Genomic DNA, 21013 nt, shown 5'->3' on the forward strand with positions numbered 1-21013 from the left:
TGGATCAGCACCTTTTTGGACTTCATGGTCCCCCCAGGTTTAGCATTTCTCCGACATCTGGAAGACTGTTGCCTCGAGCCTTTCCCAGGATCCTGTTTGGCTCAAAACAACAGCTGATAGCAGGAAACTTGGCTTTTTCTTGTCTTCACAGACAAGCCAGGCCCCTGTTTACCTGTGTGGTCCAACTGTACGTGCCGCTTCGCTGACCTTCGATGCATACCCTGCTGTTGCGTGATCTCAGCAGTCTGTAGACAGTGGGGTGCACAATGATAGTTGACATGGTGGCACATATACTGCTGGACTGCACACATCATTAGGAGGCTGGCTTGTCAGGGAAGAAGAGAAGAAGCCTTTTCCAGGATCCTGTTTGGCTCAAGACAACAGTCACCCAGACACTGGAGAAATGCTGAACCTGGGGGATCATGAAATCACAAAAAAGTGATCGATCCACTCTACACATGTAAGGCAAGTAAAGCACTTAGGACATAACTTGGCATTACAGATACAATAGTCAAAAGTTTATAAAATCTAGATGACCCCTTTCAATATCAACCCTCTGATCACCTAAATCAATTACCTAGCAGGTGAGCGGCTCTGCTGTCACCTCACATAAGAGAGGAATCTAGGTGACATATACCTCCCCCCCACAATCAATCCTGCATAGGTGTCCTCAGGGAATATAGGCGACATCCAGGGCCCTGGGAGGGATGGGGGGGTGCAGATTAAGAATTAGAAATCCCCTGCCCTGAATGTTGCAGCCAGTGGCCTAGTGGCTAGCAAGGGGGGTAAGTGAAGCTATCAAGTAGAAAGGTAGGTCTTCCTAGCAGGTAGGTTATTTTCCATTAGGTAAAAGCCCCTAATAGTTTGGTAATTTTTTTTCCCAATTAGGGAGATGCCCCAGGAAATAGATGGGGGATACCTTCAGTAGGTAGATAACCCCCATTAGGTAAATATCACCAATAGATAGGTAATTTCAGCCTCACAATAGATGCCCACAGTAGGTAATTAATTTGCCCCAGGATGCCCCATATAGGTTCATTAATTCCCACCTTCAAATAATATAATTCAAACTAAACTAGTCTCTTTTTCATCCTCTCGTTGCCAGTCTTCTTGAGCGGCACAGGACATCTCTTGCAGACTGAGTGCAATGAAAATAAATAATTGAATGTGGCCCACACCTTAGTCTTACACCGTCATAGTGCAGTACAGGAGCAGGGAGTCCAAACTGGATTGCAGTCCCCACGCTTGTACGTACAATACATAGTGTGTACCGGACCAGGGATCACCACACTCTCTGCTCCTGTACAATTTTGAATGGCAATGTTTACATTTTATGCATTCTCACTGACTTTTTAGGGGCACAAAATTTGATAATCATTTAATTGTCAGACTTTGTCCCACTAAAAATTTTCGGCCTGGGACAACAGACCCCTTCACCACCCAAACTACGCCACTGCCAACAGCTGTCATTCCGACACTTCGTGTCCCTGCCCATCATTGATTCTTTCCGGTTCCGGTGATGCATCATCCCCGCATCATCCTCCTTTTCTACCCCGTCTCCTTTTATATTGCTCCTTCTTCCCTTATGTTTTGATTATCCCTTTCTTCACTTTTGCTCTTCCTTATTTTTTCTTTTTCGTACACAGAACTGTGTTGTGCCTTTATTAATGATTTTCTTACCCACCCACAGACGGGCCTCTGCTATCTCCTTGCAGTTTGTTATTTGTTTTTAGCCATAACCTTTGTAACACACTGAGTCCTCTTTCATTTTGGTGACTTTTCCTGTTCTTGTTCATGAAAATGTAATAAACTTTTACTTTGAAAATAAAAAATAAAATAAAAAAATGAACAAAAATTATTACCACTAGACAACCCCTTTAAATTATCATAAAACATGTTATATACTGGTAAAGGACTTCATGGTAACTTACTGAGTTCTGTCTCCATGTTATTATCTGGGGATTAATATCCAGCTGTTTATCTTCAAGAAAAGATGCATCAAATCTTCCGACAACCATTTTAGATGTTTTTACATTTCCAGTATATCCTCTTGTTACCCAATTCTGAATATCTAGTCGTGTTATCCAATCTTCATTTTCACTTAAAAAAATATTTTCTTCTTTTATATATCGTGATAGCTTTAAAAGATAAACCAGGGTTGTGATTAGAGATGAGCGAACTTTTCAAAAATTCGATTCGGCCGATTCGCCGAATTTTCCCGAAAAGTTTGTTTCGATCCAAATTTTTTCACGGCGAATAGATATTAAAGGGGTACTCCGGTGAAAACCTTTTTTCTTTTAAATTGTAAATTACTTTTATTAAAAAATCTTAATCCTCCCTGTACTTATTAGCTGCTGAATACTACAGAGGAAATGCTTTTCTTTTTGGAATGCATTCTGATGACATCACAATCACAGTTCTCTCTGCTGACGTTCTTATAATAATAATAACGCTTTATTTATTGTTGTCCTTAGTGGGATTTGAACCCAAGTCCCCAGCACTGCAAGGCAGCTGTGCTAACCACTGAGCCAACATGCTGCCCTTAGCATACATCTGCTATGCAGGGTTGCTAAAATGGACAGAGATGTCAGCAGAGAGCACTGTGCTCGTGATGTCATCAGTGTTCCAAAAAGAAAGGAATTTCCTCTGTAGCATTCAGCAGCTAATAAGTACTGTAAGGATTAAGATTTTTTAATAGAAGTAATTTACAAATATGTTTAACTTTCTGCCACCAGTTGATTTAAAAGAAAAAAGGTTTTCACCGGAGTACCCCTTTAAAAAAGGCTATTTCTAGCCTACATACAGCCTCTATAGGGGTATAGAACACTTTGCTGTGTCCTAAAATGCATATGGAGTGTGCTGGGGTATTCAAATAATACTGTTATTCAGAATAGCATGCAGATTACCGGCATCACTCTTAGAATCACTGCCACACAGCAGCACAGTGACAGAGCCTGGTGGTGGCATCAGTGTCAGGAGACCATATGGTGACTGAATGACATAGCGTGGAGGTGTTGGCAGCATGAGGACACCATATAGTGGATGAATGGCACAGCTTGGAGGTGTTGGCAGCATGAGGACACCATATAGTGGCTGAATGGCACAGCATGGAGGTGTTGGCAGCATGAGGACACCATATAGTGGCTGAATGACACAGCATGGACATGTTGGCAGCAGGAGGAGACCATTTAGTGGCTGAATGGCACAGCGTGGAGTTGGCTGATGCACTAGTACACTACACACAGGGCTTCACAATCACCCCACAAAAAAAACAACACAATATATGACATTTTTGACAAAGATTTCTCATGGGTAGCACCCGGTATCCAAAAATGTGAAATTTCCAGACCCAGGCCCCACCTCTGCGGCATCAGGAACCCATATATTGCCTGAAGGACACAGCCTGGAGTTGGCTGATGCACCAGTACACACCCGGGCTTCACAATCCCCTCCAAAAAACAACAACATTTTAGAAATGTTTTAAAGAAATACCTTTGTGTAAGAACAAGCGCATATCCAACAGTTCACAAGACTCTATAATGCAGGACGGTGGACCACCCAAAGACATTCTTCTCAAAAATAATAAACCACACAATGTTTGAAATTTTTTTACAAAAACTAATTCAATATGTGTGTAAGCGCATCTGTCTCCAAAAGATCAGATCACCAAAAGGACTTTTTTCGCCCAAAATGAGGATGCAGAGTTAATTCCTGTCCGTATTTTTTATTTATTTTTTAAATTTTCATTAAAAAATCACACGCAACAAGCGTTCCGTTGTGTAACGATTAGCATTCTGGAAAATTCTATTTTATTACTGATAAAATTATCAGTAAATAAAAAAAAAAAAAACACTACCCAAGAGTGTTTAATTGCCCCATACATTGCACCAGGAGCAGTCAGGAGTAGGCCTCAGCAGTACCCAAGAGGCTTTAATAACCCCCTACCTTTGCACCATCAATTGCGAGATCAAACAATACCAGGTGTGTTATGCCCTCAGATTTCCGGGGCCGCAGCCGCGCTCCACTGAACGGATTAGCATGTCTCTATCTTTCAAGGACAGGTGCGTGTTGCACCAGTTGAAACCAGTTCGTGATAGGGATCTGTGATTGCAATTATTTAACCTTAAAACGAGGAATTACCAGTAAGTGAGGGTCATAAGCTGGCGTTGATTAAGTCCCTGCCCTTTGTACAAACCGCCCGTCGCTATAAGCGATTGGATTAGTTAGTGAGTTGGTTAGTGAGGTCCTCGGATCGGCCCAGGCGGGGTAGGAGAAGGCCCTGGCAGAGCGCTGAGAATTTAATGATCATTGTTGAAATTTGCATTAAGCATGTATTCAGCTACCCTTAAAATTCCCCCCAACAAAAGCTAAGCAGAAAACCACTAGGATATATACTGAAATCACAATGCCGCCAATAGTACAATCCTACAGTGTCGGTCGGAGGTAGCAGGACAACCACTTGGGAGTCGTCAGCATGTCACAATCAGGTAAAGTCTTGACCTAAGATATCGTTTTATTGTGTGCTGATTGACTGACACTGTAGGATTGTACTATTGGCAGCATTGTGATTTCTGTATATATCGCGGTGGTTTTCTGCTTAGCTTTTGTTGGGTGGAATTTTAAGGGTCGGTTATTTTATGGGTGTTTTTCCACCTGTTTGTATACATTAATAAAGATGAAATTTTGGATATTCTTGGGCTAATTTTTGTAGGTTCTTTTGATTCTAATTAGCCTTTTGGGCTTGTAGGTAATATATGTATTTAGCTACTGCTAAACATCCAAAAATTTAAGGCCCAAGGCCAGAGGCACCAGGGAGGCAAGTAGTTCCTGAAAGACACAGAATGAGTCTGGATCATGCATTTGCAGTACCCAAGAGGTTTTCATAACCCCTTACATTTAAAGATCAATGTTTACATTTGCATTAAGCATGTATTTAGCTACTGCTAAACTTAACCCCTTAAGGACCGGAGGTTTTTCCGTTTTTGCATTTTCGTTTTTTGCTCCTTGCCTTTAAAAAATCATAACTCTTTCAAATTTACACCTAAAAATCCATATGATGGCTTATTTTTTGCGCCACCAATTCTACTTTGTAATGACGTCAGTCATTTTGCCCAAAAATCTATGGTGAAGCGGGAAAAAAAATCATTGTGCGACAAAATTGAAAAAAAAAACGCTGTTTTGTAACTTTTGGGGGCTTCCGTTTCTACGTAGTACATTTTTCGGTAAAAATGACACCTGATATGTATTCTGTAGGTCCATACGATTAAAATGATACCCTACTTATATAGGTTTGGTTTTGTCGCACTTCTGGAAAAAATCATAACTACATGCAGGAAAATTAATACGTTTAAAATTGTCATCTTCTGACCCCTATAACTTTTTTATTTTTCCGTGTATGGGGTGGTATGAGGGCTCATTTTTGCGCCGTGATCTGAAGTTTTTAACGGTACCATTTTTGCATTGATAGGACTTATTGATCACTTTTTATTCATTTTTAAATGATATAAAAAGTGACCAAAAATGCACTATTTTGGACTTTGGAATTTTTTTGCGCGCACGCCATTGACCGAGCGGTTTAATTAATGATATATTTTTATAATTCGGACATTTCCGCACGCGGTGATACCACATATGTTTATTTTTATTTTTATTTACACTGTGTTTTTTTTTTTATTGGAAAAGGGGGGTGATTCAAACTTTTAATAGGGAAGGAGTTAAATGATCTTTATTCACTTTTTTTTTCACTTTTTTTTTGCAGTGTTATAGGTCCCATAGGGAGCTATAACACTGCACACACTGATCTTCTATGTTGATCACTGGTTTCTCATAAGAAACCAGTGATCAACGATTCTGCCGCATGACTGCTCATGCCTGGATCTCAGGCACTGAGCAGTCATTCGGCGATCGGACAGCGAGGAGGCAGGTAGGGGCCCTCCCGCTGTCCTGTCAGCTGTTCGGGATGCCGCGATTAGCCGCGGCTATCCCGAACAGCCCGACTGAGCTAGCCGGGAACTTTCACTTTCACTTTTAGCCGCGCGGCTCAGCTTTGAGCGCGCGGCTAAAGGGTTAATAGCGCGTGGCGCCGCGATCGGCGCTGCACGCTATTAGAGGCGGGTCCCGGCTTCACTATGACGCCGGGCCCGCCATGATATGACGCGGGGTTACTGTGTAACCCCGCGTTATATCAGAAGAGCAGGACCAAGGACGTACTGGTACGTCCTTGGTCCTTAAGGGGTTAAAAAAATGATAGGCCCAAGGCTTGAGGCACCAGGGAGGCAAGTAGTTTGTGAAAGACACAGAATGAATCTGGAGCAGTCATTCGCAGTACCCAAGAGGGTTTCATAACCCCTTACATTTAAAGATCAATGTTGACATTTGCATTAAGCATGTATTTAGCTATTGCTAAACTTCAAAAAATTATAGGCCCAAGGCAAGAAGCACCAGTTTTCCCCATATTAGGAGCGTAGTTGTCCCCCAGATAAGGCAGCATACATGTCCCCCAGATTAGGAGCATAGTTGTCCCTCAGATAAGGAGCATAGTTGTCCCCCAGATTAGGCAGCAGAGATGTCCCCCAGATTAGGAGCATACTTGTCCCCCAGAGTAGGCAGCATAGATGTCCCCCGGATTAGGAGCATACTTGTCCCCCAGATTAGGCAGCATAGATGTCCCACAGATTAGGCAGCAAATATGTCACCCAGATTAGGCAGCATAGATGTCCCACAGATTAGGAGCATAGTTGTCCCCCAGATAAGGAGCATAGTTATCCCCCCGATTAAGCAGCACATATGCCACCCAGATTAGGCAGCATAGATGTCCCCCAGATTAGGAGCATAGTTGTCCCCCAGATTAGGCAGCATAGTTGTCCCCCAATCAGCGCGGGCCGGTCAGAGCCAATCAAAGGGCCGTATGTGGCAAGTGGGCCGTACAATGCCCAGGTCTGCCCCAGAGGGTTTCATAACCAACCACAAGAGAGAAAATGTTGTTGTAGGAACATGGTCAATCTACTAAGACCCATCTGTCATTGGTGGCTGGAAATCCTGATTCATCTTGACAAACGTCAGTCTCTCCACATTTTTAGTGGACAGACGAGTTCGCCTTGGGGTGACTATGGCCCCGTCCGCACTAAACACCCGCTCTGATGGCACACTACTGGCCGGGCAGGACAGCTTTTCCAGGGCAAACTCCGCTAGTTGCGGCCATAAATCGAGTTTGGCTGCCTAGAAGTCCAGCGGATCTTCAACGGTTGTTGGCAGGGTCATGTCGAGGTAAGCCATCACCTGCTGGTTCAGGTCCTGCTCCATGTCCACCTGCTGCTGATGAGTAGCTTCACTATGCGGCTGAAGGAAGCTACTCATCAGCGACTGTAGACTCAGGCTTCTGCTGATTGAGCTGGTACTGTTCCTGCCACCCCTCCTCTCCCCAGCAGCCATGGCAGTGGAAGGTGAGCGCAGAGGGCCCCCCGAGTCAGACCTGCGAGTGGACGGACCATGTGGCCGATAGGCATCGGCCAACCGAGTATGTAGAAGCTCCCTGAAGTAGGTCAGTTTGTCCTCCCTCTCAGTAGGTGTAAAAAAGGCCCCCATTCTGGGCCAGTAGCGAGGGTCTAATAAGGTGGAGATCCAGCAGTCATCGCGCGGACGAATTTTGACAATTCGGGGGTCACTACGCAAGCATGCATCGTGCCTTTTGTGACAGTAACTCGCTGGGACTACCTGCCTCCATCTCCACTGCATACTGCCACGGTGTGTCTGGGTCCTCTGTCTCACCTCCCTCGTAATAACCCTCCAGCTCCTCTGGCTGCTCCTGCTCCTCCTCTCCTGTCCAATGACCGGAAACACCGGCCATCTCATCCACCGTAAACTGTGCTCCGCTCTGCCCCTCATCATCTTCCTCCAGTTCATCCCCCACAGGACTCATGTAGCCTTCTGATGTAGGCGCAACATCTCCATTGCCGTGACCAGCCATGTTTTCAATCATTTTTTGGAGTAAATGTAGGAGTGGAATTAAGTCGTTCATGGCGTAATTCGAGCGACTAACAAAAAATGTGGCTTCCTCAAAGGGCCTCAGCAAACGGCAGGTGTCACGTATGAGCTGCCACTCGTTCACATTGAAGTTACACAAGGGAGTACTCCTATCTGATTGTATCATCAAAAAATCTGTGATGGCTTTTCTTTGTTCGTATAGTCTGTCCAACATATGGAGGGTGGAATTCCAACGTTTGGCAACGTCACAAATGAGACTATGTTGTGGGATACCGTTCTGACGCTGCAGCTCAAGCAAAGTGTGCTTGGCGGCGTACGAGTGGCTGAAGTGCATGCACAGTTTCCTTGCCATTGTCAGGACGTCTTGCAAAAGGGGTAAAGATTTGATGAACTTCTTGACAACCAGATTCAACACGTGTGCCATGCAGGGAGAATGGTTCACACTTCCTTGTCGCAGCGCATCCACAATGTTCTTCCCATTGTCGGTCACCATGGTTCCCATTTCCAGAATTCGTGGAGTACGCCATACTCGGATTTCTTCCCTAATGAACTTCAGCAGTTCCTCCCCTGTGTGACTCCGTTCGCCAAGGCAAACCATGTGAAGGACGGCTTGACACCGCTGTGCCCTACACACGTGGTACGATGAAGGGCCACCGAGATTTGGATGTGCAGTGGAAGCCGAGGACACGAGGGAGGAGGAGGTGAACACTGTAAAAGGACCAACTGCCTGGGAGCGAGAGCGTGGAGGAGGAATTGGTGTGACCTGTCCAAGTTGCTGTTGTGGCTGTGCAGGAACAACATTTACCCAGTGGGCCGTAAAAGACATGTATTGTCCCTGCCCGTAGTTACAGCTCCACACGTCGGCGCTGCCGTGCACTTTTAAACACACCGACAGGCTCAAGGACTGACCCACCTTCTCTTGTACAAACTTATGCAGGGCTGGTACTGCCTTCTTCGCAAAGAAATGACGGCTTGGGACTCTCCACCTCGGCTCGACACAAGCCTTCAATTCCCTGAAACCTGCAGAGTCCACCAGTTGGAAAGGGAGGGACTGCAACTCCAGCAACTTGGACAGGAGCACATTCAACTTCTGCGCCGTTGGATGAGTGGGCGCATACTGTTGTCTCTTGGACATGGCTTCGACGATCGATTGTTGGCGGAATGGCTGACTATGAGCGGAAGAAGCAGGAGCGCAAGAAGGAGGGTTTGGCTGAGGTGGTGGAGCCTTGGCTGGATGACGGAGGGAGTGGATGGCCACTGGGTGATTTGGCAGGATGGACCACTACATCGGAGCCACAGTTATCCCAGGCCGCTTTATGGTGGTGAATCATGTGTTGACGCAGGGCCGTGGTGCCGAGATTGGGATCCTGGCCACGCTTCACTTTGTGCCGACAGATTTTGCATGTGACTACGCTAAGGTCCTCCGGATTCTTTATGAAGAACAACCACCCCGCAGAGTAGCTGATTTTCCCACCCGCAGTCCGCACTATTTCACTGCTATTGGCGCCGTCTCCATGAACCCCTGTTCCACTACTAGTGTTGCTCGCGAATATTCGCAATACGAATTTTATTCGCGAATATCGCATATTCGCGAATATAGCGCTATATATTCGTAATTATGAATATTGTTATTTATTTTTTTTTTTTCCACAGTAAACATCACAGTGATCACCCCTCTCTGCTTCCAGCTTGTGTGGTGTAAAGAAGGCTCTAATACTACTGTGTGAGACCGGTGTGCAAATTTTCGCATATGCGAAAATTAGCATATGATAATTTTCGCCTATGCGAATTTTCTGCTTATGTAAATTTTTGTTTATGCTAATTTTGCATATGTTATTTTCGCATATGTGAAAATAAAATGAGAATATTCCAAATATGCGAATATTCGCGAATATATGACGAATATTCGTCCATATATTCGCGAATATTCGCAAATTCAAATATGGCCTATGCCGCTCAACACTATCCACTACCTCCATGAATGGTAGCTTACCGCGAAGCAGGTGGTCTCCCCTTGGCACGTTTGGCTCCTGAATTTCCACTACTGCCACCAACACACTGATTGCCAACTGTGCTACCGCCTTGCTGCCTCCTGATAAAGCCCCGGCTTCTGCACCCGGCTCCCAATTGCGATCGGCTTCATCATCATCAAAAGATGTGTGCACGTCACTGATGTCCTCCTCGTGTTCCATAACAGTGTCTGCCTCAGGACCCTGAACAATTGAAACACCGCCTCCGTCACTCTCCACATCACTACTTGCCCGCCTTGCGGAGAAAGCGACGCATGTCTCCTCACATTCTTGGTTGCCCATTAGATGCTGACTGTCCTCTATTACATCGTCCTCAGTAAATAGTGGAGCTGAACCCAAAGCATGAGATACTTCTTTGGGAGAGGGAACAGCATCGGACAAAGGCAATGGGATTACGGGGACTGCTCCCGGGCCATGCCAACTGAGGGTTGTGTCTGAGGAACCCACCGACTCTTGACTGGGGTTGTCACATGTCGCTATGTGATGATGGGGATGAGTGTGCAAACCAATTGACGAGGAGAGATGGGTCGACGACACGACCGCTGGGTGTTAACGAGAGCTCAGGCCTATTGCTGCGACTCCTGCTGCCACTCGCCCCAAGTCTGCTGCCAACTCTGCCTGACGTATGTAGGCCTCTGCCCCTTCTCTGTGCACGTCCTGGCACTTCCCTGCCTGACATACTTAGTGCGTTTATGAGGGTATAGAACAGCAGCAAGCGATTACTTACGGCTGTCCTTTCAAAGTATATAGGCTCTAGACAGAATAACAGTTACTAAATAGTACACTCCTTTGTTATATGTATGCCCTTTGCAATGATGAGCGCACTGGTATGTGTATTTCTACCCAGAAAAAAAACTATTTTTTTGCTGTATACACCAGCCAGTGTATACTAATGTGTGGAATAGCACTGAATTTAGCATCGAGACAGAAATACAGGTACTAAATAGTACACTACTTGGTTGTATGTATGCCCTTTGCAATGATGAGCGCACTGCTAAGCGTATTTGTACGCAGGAAAAACTTTTTTTTTTCTGTAATACACCGGCAGGTGTATAACGTGTGGTATAACACTGAATTTAGCACAGAGACAGAAGAAAAGATGGTATATGGTACGCTATTTGCTTGTAAGTAGGCCTTTTGCAATGATAAGGCCACTGTTAAGCGTATTTGTACTCAGGAAAAAAAAAAATTCTTTAATACACCGGTAGGTGTATAACGTGTGGTATAACACTGAATTTAGCACAGAGTAACAGGTGAAAAATGGTAAAAAGGCACTAAAGTCCACACTAATATGACTTATTTCTGAACAGCAGCAGGACTCAACAGTGCAGCACCACCAAAAAAAATCCAGGGATTAAACCCTAAATTGCACTCTGTCACACAATTCTGAGCATCAGAAGATTTGTGGAGCAAACAAAAACTCAATTGGGCTGAAAAATGAGGAGATAAGATGCTTCAGAAAGTTCAGGCAGCTTGGAGATCTGTATGAGGCAGCTGACAGCTATCTGCCCCTCTCTGCTGCAATGCTCAATAACGTGAATATGAGGTTTAGCAATCAATGATCCTTCTCAGTGTAACAGCACAGCACTTTGCACTCCTGCCTTTCCCTAATGCTGATGTGACTAGCAGTTGCAGTGTAATGCTGTGGTATGAGATATTCACACACACGCAGTCCCGTCCTCTCCATCTGAGTGCATAGATGAAATGAAGAGAGGCAAGATGGCGGCCGATTATATAGGGGCTGTGACAACACAGGGGTCAGTGAACAGTGATAGGCTGCATCTCACATGTGGTTCAGGGTCAGCCCGCCTACCTTCATTACTGCCGCTGTTTCCTGCCCTCCCATAATCCCCTGCCCCATGTACTCACATGTGGATCTGCCATCTTAGCTCTACAATAGCCTGGAACGCTGTAAAATGGAGTTTAATGAAGCGATTCATGCGATACGAATATCGCCGCAATTCTATTCGTTGCGAATCGAATTTTTCATGAAATTCGTAACGAATTCGAGTTCGTCAAGTTCGATTCGCTCATCTCTATTCTACAAGATAAAAAAATCAAAAAACTCTAGGTATATTAAATATAGGAACCATGATACTGTTGCCAACAGTAATAATTAAGAAACAGTTACTTTTATCACTACATATAGTCGACAATATAATAAAATTAAAAATATTGTTGGTAAATATCTTCCTACTTTAGAACAGGACATCGTTCTTAAAAATATTATACATAAGGGTTGCAGATTTTCAGCCAAACGGCCACCCAATTTACAAACTATACTTGCACCTTCACATATAACAGCAAATAGCTCCCGTAACACGTGCCTTAATGTTAAGGGCTGTTTCAGATGTGGCGGTAACCGTTGCGCTTGCTGTGCGTTTTTCAAACAAACTAAAGAATTCCATGAAACTATTGCGGGTATTTCATATACCATCTCATCTTTCATAAATTGCAATACCACTTGGGCTATTTACTATATACATTGTGGTATTTGCAATTTAGGTTACGTGGGTTGTACCAGTAGACGTATTAAAGATAGACTCAGAGAACATGTCTACGGAGCCACCCATGTTACCAGAAACCCTTCCAATGTCTCCAAACATTTTTCACACGTGCATGCAGGCGATGTAAGTGCCCTTACGATTACAGGAGTAGAGAGGGTTACTAAGCCACTACGTGGAGGAGACAGACGTTCTAAACTTTTGAACCGTGAAGGTTACTGGATACTGATGTTTAATACCTCGTTCCCTAAGGGCATGAATCAATGGCTTGATTTGGTTATGAGCTATGAGCTCTCTTTTTCTGAGTTTATCATTTTTGTACGGCTTTTGAATTTTGTTGTTTTTTTATTTTTGAATTTTAGTCACTCCCTATTTTGGGTGGAGCTATATGCTCCTCAAATACCGAGCAATACTATCCTCTGTATCTATGATTAAGGCCCAGTAGGGCGGAAACGCGTCAGAGAGGAGGAGGCTGTTACCTCCACACTTTCCGGTTGCACCTGTTTGTACCGTATGGATTTTAACATGGATTTCGATTAAAGTTTTGGTTTTACCAGTGCTGTGCTTATTTTGCATATTTACTTTGAAGACAGTGGAGGAGAACTGACTGCATCTGCACGGAGGAGGTGAGCGCCATTCGAACTTTCTTTTTGTCTTTTATGTTGCACTGCCTTAATAAATTTGTCGCGCATAAGCAAAATCTTGAAATCTGCCACAGGTAAGCAAAAGTAGGTGAGGTATTTTAGTAAGGTTAGAATTCCACCGAGATTTTTTCCCACCAGCAAAAACGCCAGGAAAAACTGCCAGGAAAACTGCCACGAATTTTCCTTGCATTTTGGCAGTTTTTCTGGCGTTTTTTCTGGTGTTTTTCCTGGTGTGTGGAAATAGCCAGTTTTGTCCCCTGTGGCAGTTCTCACTGCCTTCTGGTACCACTCTGTGGGTCTGATGCTGAGCGCCCGTTCCACAGAGTGTAAGGAGATGAGGAGTGATGTATAGCATCACTACTCACCTCCCCAGCAGTATAGTATACAGGGGGGCATAGTGTACCTATGTATACTACACAGGAGCCGAGAATCCTGTCACCAGACTGACAGGACTCCCTGCTCCTAGAGCCCCTTTGGGCAGTATACATTATATAATAGCTGTATATAGTGTATACAGAAAAGGAGATCCCCTTACCTCCCTCGTTCCTGATTCCACCGGGTCCATGTAGCTCCGCCCCTAGTGATGACATAATTAGGGGGGCGGAGGTACAATGGGATCCAGGCTGGTAAGTCTGAAGCTCTATTAACATTGTCTGTTTTGGATAATGTGAACAGACCCTTCTGCCAGTGTCTTCCCAGACAGGGAGACTCCAGCTGTTGCTAAACTACAACTCCCAGCATGCCCAGACAGCCAAAGGCTGAACAATTGGATGCTCCCTGTTTAGGTAGACATTGCATTGTGGGTACTCTGCCCTGCGGAGAGCGCAAAAAATGTCCTAACCCATTTTTTTTGTGTTTTTTTTTTCTTCTCGTTTCAGATCCGTATATGCAGAGGATTACTGCAGATTCGATGGATTACAACGGCTGAACTGTTTTTTTTTTTATTTTAATAAAATGGTTATTGAGGGCTGTGGGGGAGTGTTTTTGTAAATAAAATAATTTTTCCAATGTGTTGTGCTGGAGTAAGTTGCAGGCAGCAGAACCTTCTCCACAGCGTCTTCAGACTCTGTCACGTCTGTCACATGTGCTCAGTGTGAACCTGCTTTCATCTGTGAAGAGCACAGGGCGCCAGTGGCGAATTTGTCTATTTTGGTGTTCTCTGGCAAATGCCAAACGTCCTGCACAGTGTTGGGCTGTAAGCACAAATCCCACCTGTGGACAGAAGAAGAAGCACCACATCTGTGGTGGGATTTGTGGACGACCAGGGGTAGGTAAACACAGATTTTTTTTTTCTATTTTCCCAGGGCCTCAACACTGTATTATCTTATCTACAGCGCCTGAATACCCCTTTAGGGTCTATTCACACGTACAGTATTCTGCGCAAATTTGATGCACAGGATTTCAAGCAGTGTTCAGTCATTCAGTTTACATTGAAATCTGCATCAGAAAATCCTGTGCATCAAATCTGTGCAGAATACTGTGAATAGACCATTAATAATCGATTTACAATTTTTTCTTATATTTTTATATCTTTCTCCTTCCAGTCAAAGTTTAAATAAAAATGATGGAATATAGAGACATTATAATACTCACCCTTCTTTTATAGTCATATATTTTGGAAGCATTTAGTTTTTTTTTGTCATCAATAAAAATGTTCAGTTTGTGCAAAGCCTGAGCCATAATATAGACGGCAAAATACACTTGGTAAGGAGTTGTGTCTCCAGAAAAATTAAACAGTTTATTGAGTTTTGTCTCCTCACAACAATGACGATATGGATTTAGATCTGCTAATGGCAATAGAAAATCCTTAAATTTATTTCCTGTATAGCAATGGAATAAAGTCATCCAAATATCTTCCAACAATGGATCAGAAGGTTGGTTGCATAACTGAACAATATTGAAAAACTCTTTTACTTTGATATTGTACGTGGGGATTGAGAACACTAAACTACAATTACCAGGAATTACATTTTCTCTGTAAATAATAAGTTCTGTTGCCAGTGACCATGAACTTGGAAGTATGAGAGTCTTGTTCTTTAGAAGATGAGCTACATTGTATAAAAACTTGATGTAAGTCATCCTATAGGAGCCACAGATAATAATAACATCAGTAGATGAAGCGGGTTGGATATATTCATAATTATTGACAGATATAAGAATAGTAAATTCTATACAAATCTGATGAGATGTAAATAGTTTGACCAACTCCTGTAACTCTCGCCGTCCATAGTCATCATCTGATGTGATGATACCAACCCAATTCCACTGGAATCTCTCCAGGAGCTTTACAAATGCTGCATATTGTATCTTGTCATCAGGTACAGTATGAAAAAAGTTTGGGTAAAGCCTTTTATTACTGAGAAGAGGATCTGTTGCCCCATAACTGATCTAAGATAAAGAAAAAACAGCAGTATCCATACTGTGTCCATAAATGTTAAATTATTCACTATAAAAAAAAGACACTTAAAGAGGTACTCTGGTGCTTAGACATCTTATCCCCTATCCAAAGGATAGGGGATAAGATGCCTGATCACAGGAGTCCCGCCGCTGGAGACCCCCAGCAACTTGCACACGGCACCCCGTTTGTAATCAGTCCCCGGAGCGTGTTCGCTCCGGGTCTGATTACCGGCGACCACACTGCCGGCGGTGTTTGACCTCACACCTCAGCCCCCGTGTGACGTCACGCTCCGCCCCTAAATGCAAGCCTACGGGAGGCTTGCATTGAGGGGCGGAGCGTGACTTCACACGGGGGCTGAGGTGTGACGTCACACACCGCCGGCCGTGTGGTCGCCGGTAATCAGACCCGGAGCGAACACGCTCCGGGGACTGATTACAAACGGGGTGCCGCGTGCAAGATCCCAGGGGACCACAGCGGCGGGACTCCCGCGATCAGGCATCTTATCCCCTATCCTTTGGATAGGGGATAAGATTTCTAAGCACCGGAGTACCCCATTAACAGTACAATAATATGTAAAACAACCAACATAGAACTGAACAAATAAAAATAAAGTTCACTGCAACCAGTAATTCATAACCCCAAGATATCAACCAATACCGATCAACATTAAATGGCCACTATCGCCAGATATATAAGGCAGCAAGTGGGCAGCCAGTTCTTAAAACTAATCAGAAAAAATCTGAAAAAATGGCAACCATAAAGACCCTGGGGGCTTTGACATGGGATTTTAATGGGTAGATGACCCAAAATATCTCCAAATAGCAAATCTTAGTTAACTTTAGGTATCTTAGTAAACAATGAGAAATGGATAGTCTAACTGATAACATCCGTCGTCTATACTATTCCTCACTTTGATATTGGAAGATGGCTGCTCCCAGCTGGTGAAGATGGATATATACACATACACACATATATATATATATATATATATATATATATATATATATATATATATATATATATATATATAGAGGTTAGCTGAAACAGTTAATATAATTTGTGGGAGGAGTCTGGTCTTTATATACCCACCTGATCCACACAGGTGCTGTTGCCAGCATGCAAGATGTCTTTGCACCGGATGCTGTGGTTTTGGCGGGAGGTTTGATTGCATATGTCGCAGAGAGGCACTGTTTGCTAGCCTAACTATGATGCAAGGAATACGGTAATGTGTTAAGGTACCTTTCACGCTGCAGGCTGTGAAGTAGCTACATCTCGCTCCTACAATATGCAGTAAGCACATGTAGCTGTGCAGGCTCCAGCCCTGGCCTGCTGGCCGTGAAGTAATTTGCATATTTCAGCTTGAGGTTAACTCTTTCCTGCCTCAGTCTCTTAGTCTGCAAAGATCACTCATAGGAGGTCACAGCTGTTGCTTATACAGATAATTGACTGCAGCAGGAGGATGTTTGGCCTACAGAGCAGTACAGGCTGCTGAATCTCCAGGTGTTGGGGGGCCTCCATATTTTGGTGTTGTTTTGACTGTTCTTACATTTACGAGATTACTTTTCCTTCAAATGTGACCTGGTGTAATCCAGTTTCATGCTCACAACCGCTCTCCATTCTGTCCCCTCGCTGGAGTCTCTCCTGCTGAGTCTCCCCATCTGTACGCTCTTTTACGCTGCAGCCCACGACCAATCTCTATCTCAGACATGTCATCGATTATAGGCCATGTATAAATTGTCATTATACATTGTACTGTTATACATCACCAGTGCATTTATTTACTGTGTTTGTCAGTTATATGTACACCACGTATACATCCCTTAGTATATACCATGTAAGTTGCCATCAGTATACTGTTATATATCACCGTGGTTATGTCACTTATTGTAGATACATCATATGTCTCTATTATACTGTTTTATGTTACCATTCTTATAACTTCTATAGTTTATAAATACACACACGTAGTCATGTATGGGTTATGTCCCCATAGAATATACTGTGCGCCCACCTGCTACGTCAGCGGATGTTTCATAGCTTTATTGTCACATTTGTCTTGGTTTTTAGTTATGTCACGTTAGGCTTTCATTAATGTATGCAGGGCAGGTTTTTCAAGCTGTCACAGCATGACTCTCATGGTTCTCAGGTGTAGTATATTAGGCTGTTATCATGGCATTGCTTTTACATTTACTTATGCGGGAGGTCAGGTGTGATATGATGTCCTTGCTGACATTACAACATGGTTCCCCACACTTATGTTTCTTTACAGCATTCTGTGTTTCGTTACCATACACGCCATGTTTTCCTGCATTTATCACGCATACGGTTCACACAAGATAACACGTATTCATTTCAACCAGGTACTGACATCACTTGGCTTCCTATGTCACGGCTACATTCTACACAACTACACCACCATGATTGCGTTTCCACTCGGTTGCAACAGCAGGTAACAAGCAAAACCGCGTACTGCCATACGTTCCCACACAGTATACCACGCCTACCTTCCACATAGTGTTCCATGCTTATATCCCATACAGTACACCACGCCTGCGTTCAACAGTGTATTACTCAGGTTCCTACTCTGTGTACGTGCTTATGTTTCCCTAGCGGTGTAACATGTACATCTTCCTTCAATGTGACCTGCATATGTTTCTTACAGTATTGTTTTCATGGCTTGCGGTTACGTTTTTCATGTTCAGCGCTGTCATGCTACTCTTATGTTTCTCATTGAACATAATTCATTCTACCCCATAACGTTCACACTACGCAAATATTCCTATAGCAGGCACATTACGCATAAAATTATGTATACCTTTCTGGAGCGGTCACATTGTACATACATGACTGTGACATTTATGCTACAATAGTTCCGGTGGCATGTTACCTGAGCTGATACCAAGCTTCATGTTATATTGGTTTGCAGTACCAGACGTTGATACCATAGCGTATGTACTGTGCTCGTTTGGTATAGTTGATTTACTGGGCTTTGTGTTAATGTAGCCGATGCTGTGTTACGTTTTCATAGCTGTCATGTGGTGGATTAATGTCCCTATTGTGGTCATACGGTGCTTATGTTACTATAGCTGATAATTTGCATTACATAACAAGTGTCTATATGCTATGAGTTAGTGTTAATTAACTGATATACGGTACATTAATGTTACTTGGGGCTTATGTTACTGTAGCAGATATACTGGGCATTTTACATTATTTTAGCTGACATATGGGCCTATGTTCTATTGCTGGTAATTGCGTTTTACTGTGGCTTATATATACTGTGTATTAGTGGTTAATTTAGCTGTTCTGCTGAACATTAATGTTGTTCAGGGTTTACACTATTGTAAGCTTATATACAGGGCTTTGTGGTTTTCGGAGATGTCATACGGTGCTTACATTACTCCAAGTGATATACCATGCTTCAACGTTAACAGTTCCCTTCAGTGTCACATACATACGGTTCTCTTCAGTGTCGCATACATACGGTTACCTGCAGTGTCGCATACATACGGTTACCTGCAATGTCACATATATACGGTTACCTGCAGTATGACATGCATACATTTCCCTACAGGGTAATACGCATACAGTTCCTTACAGTATACGTTTTATAGTTATTCTCCCATTCTTTTGTTTCAGCTGTCACGTTATGTACGATTGGTTGTTTTACCTCTTAGGGCCATACGTTCAGTGTGGTTGAAGGCTGATTGCTATCGTCAATCCGTAAAGCTTCATCTTTATAGTTTCCTTTTTGGTCATTACATACACCTTGTTACAGCCAGTTTGACCTCGCCATTCCAGGTAAGCTTTAAGTCGTCACTTTACATGCCTTTCGTACGTCACACGCTCTCGTGAGAGAGAGGCTGCCCGACAATCCTCGAGCCTCATATCGTTGTCATTCCTTTGTGCATTAGAAATGTTCTCATTGGGGGCAGATTGTATCATCAATCCACGAGCCTCTTGTCATCTTTTGTTTTGTACGTTACATATGCCCTGTTGGAGGCAGATGGCTTATGTTATACAGTGCTTATGTTACTTCAAGTGATATACAATGTTTCAACGCTAACGGTTCCCTATAGTGTGATATACATATGGTTCCCTACAGGGTAATTAATACGCATACAGTTCCTTACAGTGTTAGTTTCATAGTTTGCTGTCCCCTTCTGTTTCAGCTCTTTTGTTTCAGCTTACGTTATGTACTCTAGGTTGTTTACCGCTTGGCGCTATGCATTCGGTGTGGTTGGAGGCTGATTGCTGTCGCCAATCTGTAAAGCTTCATCTTTATAGTTTCCTTTTTGGTCATTACATACGCCTTGTTACAGTCAGTTCGACCTTGCCATTCCAGGTAAGTGTTAAGCTGTCTCTTTGCATGCCTTTCGTACGTCACATGTCCCTGGGAGAGAGAGACTGGCCGACAATCCACGAGCCTTCATATTGTTGTCATTCCTTTGTACATTACAAACGTTCTTGTTTGGGGCAGATTGTATCATCAATCCACGAGCCTCTTGTCATTTGTTTTTGTACATTACTTACGCCCCTGTTAGAGGCAGATTGCTTGACAATCAACGAGCCTCATGTTGTTTCCGTTTCTATGTTTCATGCGATTTTGTCCGAGGCAGATTGCACTGTCAGTCCACGAGCCTCATGTTTTTTTCCATTTCTGCGTTTCATACGATTCTGTCTGAGGCAGTTTCAGTCCACGAGCCTCATGTTGTTGCCATCTCTATCTTGCTCTTATGTTTGTTACTATGTGTCTGATTGTGGTCTTAGTTGTACATGTCTTAGTGTTAAGTTCTTTGATGTCGGTTCAGCTTGTTCATGTCTTGTCGTGTGTACCTGTTGGGAAATTTCCCTTATCGGTCTTTGTAACCTGCTGGTCATGTATATTTTCTTTTGCAAGAAGCCTCAGGGCGCAGCAGTAATAATCTTCCTTACACCTGCAAGTATGTGGAGACAACCTGAGGTTTCGTGTACCAGTAAGGTAAAGTATGTTATATCCTTTTATGTTTTTTCTATGTGGGTCTGTTGTCGTCACTTTATGTATGGCATGGTTCAATAGGATTACTTATATGTGTAGCTCGGGACACTTTTCAAATATTCCTCTTCAGGCACTACCTATCTAAATACCTACTGACGTTTGTGTTTTGGCCACTTTTCTAACCGACTCATTGTACCTTCTGTCTATCTAGCACTTCGACATTTTCTATATTTGACACTTGGGTTACCTCTATCCATGCGCACCCTGGTAGTACCATCCTGGTAGGTGCTATGGGTCTAGTAGTGCCAAGTGGCATATCTAGAAATTTATCTTGGCTTCGGCTCCATAACAGCTGCGCCAGCTTCTGGGTAGGGGCTTCTCTTTGTCAGTTATCACTTAGATGTTAAGTAAGTTAAGGGCACTGTTATCGCTCTGTTCCATTGACGCATTCCAACCTCCGGCTGTTAACTGGAGTA

The 21013-nt window shown here is 43.5% G+C and overlaps 1 protein-coding gene across 1 annotated transcript in view; it reads right to left on the bottom strand.

The window, feature by feature from the left end:
• The window catches only part of LOC130361571 (vomeronasal type-2 receptor 26-like), a 45344-nt gene that overhangs the window by 9742 nt on the left and 14589 nt on the right, over positions 1-21013 (bottom strand). Inside the window, exon 2 of the mRNA XM_056565149.1 lies at positions 1932-2138. Coding sequence (XP_056421124.1) covers positions 1932-2138 — 207 coding nt within the window. The remainder of the gene's footprint in view (positions 1-1931; positions 2139-21013) is intronic.

Source organism: Hyla sarda, chromosome 1 (assembly GCF_029499605.1).
Source record: "Hyla sarda isolate aHylSar1 chromosome 1, aHylSar1.hap1, whole genome shotgun sequence".
NCBI lineage: Eukaryota > Metazoa > Chordata > Amphibia > Anura > Hylidae > Hyla > Hyla sarda.